We start from the raw sequence: 7,437 nt of genomic DNA, 5'->3' as shown, positions 1-7,437 counted from the left end.
CCCTCTACCCACCCCCGAGTACTGTCCCTTGGTTCCAGCCCCCTACCCACCTCCAAGCACCACCCCTTTTAGAGAATACAGAACTGAGTAACATTTGTGGTGCTAAGTATTTTGTATGCATGCAAAAATATACCCCCCCCAGCAACAACAAATCTCCCCGCAGCCAGCATCAATAGACCCTCCAGAAGCCAGCAACAATAGGCCCTTCCCTAAACAGTAGATCCCTCCTAGCAACAACTGACCTCCCCAGTAACAATAGACCTCCCCAGCAACAACAGACCCACTGCAAAAATAGGTCCCCTCCCACAACAATGGATCCCCCAGCAGCCAGTATCAACAGACCCTGCAGCACTCCCCAACATCCCTTGCCATTACATACATTTCAGTCCTGGAGGTGCCGGAACTGCGTTCCCCCGCGTTCCCACTGAAAAAAAGTCCTGCCTAAGGCACATACTCAAGTGATGGGCTGGCACTTCCTGCACTGTGCATTAATTTCTCGTAGACTTAAATAGAACGTACCCATAAAGCAGAAGTAGCATCCTATTCATCTCTATGGGTCCCTATATGTACAGGTGTAGACCTTTAGAAACACTGTAAGTTTGTCACCACCACAGTGATTTCTTTTTAAAAAAAATCAGAAACATTTTAGTGTATACTTTGACATTTAAGATGACGGATTCTCGACATTTTAGGTCTCTGTGTTCCTCCGGCTTCTGGTCCAGAATCTTCCCAGAATGATCCTTCTCAGCTTGTTGCTGGCCTGGAAGATGACGGCAGCCTCCACCGATGGAGATAATAATTGTAAAGTCCAACTGATCGCAGGTAATAACTTTGAAAACTTTGTGGATTTTCGAATAATCATAAGCACCTGAGACATGCAGAAGAATGTGAAGATGAGAAGTAAGAAGAAGATTGTCCTCAGTGCAGTGACATGAGCCTGAAGATTTGGACGTGTTGATCCAGAGTCGTTATTCTTCACCCTCCAGACGTGTCTGAGCAGAAAGGAGGAAGTGAGGACCAGGCACAGAAGACTAAGGCAGAATGGCAGAATGCAGCCTAGGGTGTTTGCAGACACAAAATAGAAAAGAATTTGATAAATTCTGATACCAGGAACTCCTGTGCTGTTCCCAGAAGACTGGAAAGGACTTTCTTCATTGACAGCCCAGACATTCGGGACACTCACAATGAACATCCCAAGTGCTGTCAGGAATAGAAGTTGACTCAGGAAATTGGACACAATTCTCTTTAACCAGATGAAGAACCCATATCTGAGATTGGTGATGCTGGTACAGTAATGAGCCGAGAGCCAGAAGGTCAACCAGAAGTTGCAGTAGATTAGAAAGTAAGTTGATGTGTTCATAATTGTATAGACTTCTCTAATATAAAAGACTGCAGGGGACAAGACAATGAACATTCCCTGTAGACTCATCACACACTGGAGGAGAATATTCACAATCCCCTTATCCAGAAAGATCACATCGGTGGGACTCAACTTCCCTTTCTTTCTGATGATGTCCAGGTTACCCATCACAATACAAATGTTAGAAGGGATTGCCAAGCTGAGTCCCAAGACTGAAGAGACTAAAATAGATATAGAGTACTGAGACAACATGTTGAGGTTTGGTGTGATCTCCGGACAGAGATGACGGGACACGTCCAGTGATAGCAGACAGAATGATATATTTAGAGTTGGAAATATGGAAAAAAGCCTTCAGAGATCCGTCTCATGATTGACTTTGCATAAATGTGATGGATTTCATTTCAATGCCGACATCTAAAGCACGGAGCAACCCGTGTAATACAATCTCTGACTCATTTCCATTATACAGAAATAATTAACCACTTCAGGACTGGCAGCTTTATGTCTCTCATTGAACATTTTGCACATTCAGTGCAATGACTATTATGACTACGAGTTTGGCATAACAATATGAAACAAACAAGGCTTTCTATTGGGGGGGGATGATAATAAAAATGATTTTTTATTACACATTTTGTTTTATAATTGTATTTTCAAAGTATTTTAGGAAAAAAAATATAAAATGCAGTTTTCCAGTTGACTATTTAGAACAAAATGAGATCTCAAAAATGTGCTGTGTAATTGCATCAAGCTTTTTGTAACTAGCAAAAAAAAAAAAAAAAAGTTTCATTTTTGCATAATATGTTTATTTCCTATGATTGTCGGCTCCATCTAGTGGCCATCATGCAGTATTTTCCTGATCGTAGGAAAAAAAACATATTAGGGATTAGGGATTGTTCCTGATGGATGTACAAATGAGACAAAAAAAAAAAAAGATCTTTTAAGCTGCCCAATAAAGACCAGTTGGCTGAATGGAAAAAAAAAAAAAAAACTGAACAGATTCCTCCATCCATACAAACTAGGTGGATAGAGGAATTCTTCCCACACCGGCATTGTATTCTGACAGCGGGACTCTTCTGCTGGAAAACAATGATCAGTGGCTGCAAAACATTTCCCAGTCGACTTTTGTTGAATGGGGACGGCCATTAATGGATTGAAATTCAGCCAGTCCCCCCCCCCCCCCCCCCCGAACTGGCTGAATTTTGATCCATCTATGGCCAGAATAAGTGTTATTGGTGATACACAGTACAAGTTGTATTTTGTGTCTTATCTCTCTTATCACTATGCTAAAACTATGTTTCTGGCATACAGTATCTCACAAAAGTAAGTACACCCCTCAGTCACATTTGTGTAAATGAGTGTACAGCTTGTACAACAGTGTCAATTTGCTGTCCCCTCAACATAACTCAACACACAGCCATTAATGTCTAATCCGCTGGCAACAAAAGTCAGTACACCTCTAAATGAAAATCTCCAAATTGGTCCCAATTAGCCATTTTCCCTCCCCGGTGACTCGTTAGTGATACAAGGTCTCAGGTGCGAATGGGGAGCAGGTGTGTTAAATTTGGTTTTATCGCTCTCACTCTCTCATACTGGTCACTGGAAGTTCAACATGGCAAAGGGTCTGGTGCGTGTTAGTCCCCTCCCCGTCCAGACGAAGCTACGCCATTTGCCGCTGCAAAACGCGTTGACGTCATCATGGTCATGTGACGCCGCCTATACGATCCCCCATCCATCAGGCATTGGAGAGCAGAAGCCTGACTGATGGCCAAAAATAGCCCACTGACCCACTCGGAACTATCGCGGTATATTCCACGGTCACTGTATGAATCTTTTATCCGTACCCGCTGTCAAGCAGTAGTGTCTCTCTACTTTGCCATGGAGGGCTTGAGACACACAGTATGGATTTCATGTTTGCGGACGTGAGAACGGAAGGTATCCAAATCATTGACTACAGGATCTGGTAACGTAGAGTTGGAATTATGGAAATAGTCTTTAGAGATCCGTCTCATGATTGACTTTGCATAAATGTGGTGGATTTCATTTCAATGCCGACATCTAAAGCACGGAGCAACCCGTGTAATACAATCTCTGACTCATTTCCATTATACTGAAATAATTAACCACTTCAGGACTGGCAGCTTTATGTCTCTCATTGAACATTTTGCACATTCAGTGCAATGACTATTATGACTATGAGTTTGGCATAACAATATGAGACAAACAAGGCTTTCTATTGGGAGGGATAATAATAACAATAATAAAAATGATTTTATATTACACGTTTTGTTTTATAATTGTATTTTCAAAGTATTTTTTTAAATAAATTTTGAAAAAAATATAAAATACAGTTTTCTAGTGGACTATTTAAAACAAAATGAGGTCTCAAAAATGTGCTGTGTAATTGCATCAACCTTTTTGTAACTAGTAAAAAAAAAAAAAAAAAAAAAGTTTCAATTTTGCATAATATGTTTATTTCCTATGATTGTCGGCTCCATCTAGTGGCCGTCATGCAGTATTTTCCTGCTGGAGATATTTCAGCAGGGCCCAATTTGGAGATTTTCACTTAGGGGTGTACTGACTTTTGTTTCCAGCGGTTTAGACATTAATGGCTGTGTGTTGAGTTATTTTGAGGGGACAGCAAATTTACACTGTTATACAAGCTGTACACTCACTACTTTACATTGTAGACAAGTGTCATTTCTTCAGTGTTGTCACATGAAAAGATAAACTATTTACAAAAATGTGAGGGGTGTACTCACTTTTGTTAGATAATGTATACATATATAACACAAAAAACACATTAGCCAGGCTTATATGATGTACAGCACAGCCTCATAAGTGCAGTGGTGCAGGAATAGTTTGGCTTGGGTGGCTTGAAGCCTTGTGTATACTGAGCTCCTCACCAGTATCCACATTACCAGCCAGATACTAACTAATAGGGATGAGCCGAACACCCCCCGGTTCGGTTCACACCAGAACCCGCGAACGGACCGAAAGTTCGCACGAACGTTAGAACCCCATTGACGTCTATGGGACTCGAACATTCGAAATCAAAAGTGCTAATTTTAAAGGCTAATTTGCATGGTATTGTCCTAAAAAGGGTTTGGGGACCCGGGTCCTACCCCAGGGGACATGTATCAATGCAAAAAAAACTTTTAAAAACGGCCGTTTTTTCGGGAGCAGTGATTTTAATGATGCTTAAAGTAAAAAAAAAAAAAGTGAAATATTCCTTTAAATATCGTACCTGGGGTGTGTCTATAGTAGGCCTGTAAAGTGGCGCGTGTTTCCTGTGTTTAGAACAGTCCCTGCACAAAATGTCATTTTTAAAGGAAAAAATCTCATTTAAAACTGCTTGCGGGTTTAATGTAATGTCGGGTCCTGGCAATATGGATGAAAATCAGTGAGACAAACGGCATGGGTACCCCCCAGTCCATTACCAGGCCCTTTGGGTCTTGTATGGATATTAAGGGGAACCCCACACCCAAATTAAAATAAGGAAAGGTGTGGGGCCACCAGGCCCTATATACTCTGAACAGCAGTATACAGGCTGTAGGTTTGTTGTTAAGTAGAATATGTTTGTCATTTTGAACTGGTACATTTTTAACGTGTTTAGCTCCAGCCAAAATATCTTTTTTAAGCTTTTTGGAAAACATAGGGAAGGGTTATCACTCCTGTGACATTTGTTTTGCTGTCTTTCCTCCTCTTCAGAAGATTTCACCTCACTTTTTGTCCCAATGACAAATGTTTTTTGAGAATTTGGGTTTTTTGTGGAACAAGGATTGGAAAGCATCAGTGGAAAGGAGAAATGTTTTTCCCATATTAACTCTTACAGGAGAGAATTTCCCTTCCTAGGGGTAGATTTCATCTCACTTCCTGTTGTCTCCTTCCGTTTGCAAGTAGGAGTCGTTTGTAAGTTAGATGTTTGAAAGTAGGGTCCTGCCCTATATACTCAGCAGAAATTTGTGCCTTAGGTGTTGTTGTGGCCACAAAACTGTAAGCCCTCACAGGGCCCTGCTGTGAAATATTAGATCAAGAATTGTAATTACATGCCCCTGTTAAACAGGGGCAGAAAAATTGGGCCTTAGGCACTGGTGCTGGTGCCACAACACTGCAACCCCTCACAGACACTCTAGTTGGAACGCAGGAACGAGCCCTGCTGCAAAGTATTGCATCAAAAATTGTAATTACACGCCCCTGTTAAACAGGGGCAGAAAAATTGGGCCTTAGGCACTGGTGCTGGTGCCGCAACACTGCAACCCCTCACAGACACTCTAGCTGGAACGCAGGAACAAGCCCTGCTGCAAAGTATTGCATCAAAAATTGTAATTACACGCCCCTGTTAAACAGGGGCTGAAAAATTGTGCCTTAGGCACTGGTGGTGGCGCCCAGAATCAAAAATGTTCTTACAAGCTATCAGCGTGATGATTGAGGAGGAAGAGGATAATTACTCAGGGATAGTCACTCAGCATCAGCATAGGCAGTCTTTGAAGGGATCTGAGATTTCAAAAAAAATTATTCGGTTACATCAGCATCAGGTGCTTGGTAGCTGGTGGTGATCCAAGACTGATTCATTTTTATGAAGGTCAGTGGATCGACCGAGTCGGTGGACAGACACACCCTGTGATCGGTTACCACGCCTCCTGCAGCACTGAATGTGCGTTCCGAAAGAACGCTGGATGCAGGACAGGCCAGTAGCTCAATTGCATACTGTGCAAGCTCTGGCCAGTGATCAATCCTCAAGACCCAGTAACCCAGAGGATTTTCGGTGGGAAAGGTGTCCAAGTCTGATCTTGCCCCTAGGTATTCCTGCACCATGTAAAACAGATGCTGGCGATGGTTGCTGGAACCGATCAGACCTTGGGGATGCGGACCAAAAAATTGTCTGAATGCATCGGTCAGACGGCCACCTTCTCCACCGCTCCTTCTTTGACTGACCGAAGCCTCAGCAACACGTTGTCCAGAAACAGGAGTTTATAAGCTCCCAGTCTCTGGGAACGCGTTGCACAGACCTTTCTGCAAGGCCTCCCGAAGATGTTTCATCCTCTGCTCCCTCTGCGATGGCATGATAAGGTCTGCAACCTTACCCTTGTAATGTGCATCAAGGAGGGTTGCCAGCCAGTATTGGTCCTTCTCCTTGATACCACTAATACGAGGATCCTAACGCAGGCTTTGCAGGATCAGGGAGGCCATGCAGCGTAGGTTTGCTGAGGCATTCAGTCCGGAGTCCTCTGGGTCACTAAGGATGACATGGTCCGCAGCCACCTCCTCCCAGCCACGTACAAGTCCATGTGTTTCTTGGGACTGATCCCTTAAAGACTGCTGCTGATGCTGAGTGCCAGGCTCCACCTCCATACTGACACAATCTTCCTCCTCCTCCTCCTCCTCCTCCTCCTCCTCGTCCTCTTCCTGTGTGCGGCGGGTACGCAGGAACACTGTCTGGATAAAGGGGGCCTTGAGAGCTAAGGAAGTTCTCCTCTTCCTGCCTCTGTTCTGCCCCAAGTGCCCTGTCCATTATTCCACGCAGCGTGTGCTCCAACAGGTGGACAAGGGGGACAGTGTCACTGATGCATGCACTGTCACTGCTCGCCATCCTCGTGGCCTCCTCAAATAGTGACAGGACAGTGCATGCATCCCTGATCATGGCCCACTGGCGTGGGGAAAAAAAAACAAGCTCTCCTGACCCTGTCCTGGTGCCATAGTCGCACAGGTACTCATTGATGGCCCTCTGCTGCGTGTGCAGCCGCTGCAGCATGGCCAACGTTGAGTTCCACCTGGTGGCCATGTCACAGATTAGGCGGTTCTTGGGCAGGTTAAACTCCTTTTGGAGGTCCGTCAGCCGAGCACACAGACTTTCCTGGCCTGCCTCAGGACATCCTGTAAGCCTGGGTACCTGCCCAAGAACTGCTGCACCACCAAGTTAAGGACGTAAGCCAAACAGGGCACATGGGTCATTTGTCCCTGTCGGAGGGCAGAGAGGAGGTTGGTGCCATTGTCGCAAACCACCATTCCTGCCTTAAGTTGGCGTGGCGTCAACCACCTCTGAACCTGCCCCTGCAGAGCTGACAGAACCTCTG

At 44.3% G+C, this 7,437-nt stretch overlaps 1 protein-coding gene across 1 annotated transcript; it reads right to left on the bottom strand.

Annotated features, from left to right (window-relative positions):
* Positions 1 to 688: 688 nt before the first annotated feature.
* LOC141147434 (taste receptor type 2 member 9-like) lies at positions 689 to 1,612 on the bottom strand. The gene has a single exon (XM_073634670.1). It carries the CDS (start codon positions 1,610 to 1,612, stop codon positions 689 to 691), a length of 924 nt encoding a protein of 307 aa, XP_073490771.1.
* Between the last annotated feature and the right edge of the window lie 5,825 nt (positions 1,613 to 7,437).

This window comes from Aquarana catesbeiana, linkage group LG06 (genome assembly GCF_042186555.1).
Source record: "Aquarana catesbeiana isolate 2022-GZ linkage group LG06, ASM4218655v1, whole genome shotgun sequence".
In the NCBI taxonomy this organism is placed as follows: domain Eukaryota; kingdom Metazoa; phylum Chordata; class Amphibia; order Anura; family Ranidae; genus Aquarana; species Aquarana catesbeiana.
Note: the sequence above shows the minus strand (reverse complement) of the source record. Positions and strands in the feature narration are given on the sequence as shown.

What these genes read in the sequence shown, in the direction of transcription:
- LOC141147434 (XM_073634670.1), bottom strand. Translation starts at nt 1,612, where the DNA reads ATGTTGTCTCAGTACTCTATATCTATTTTAGTCTCTTCAGTCTTGGGA.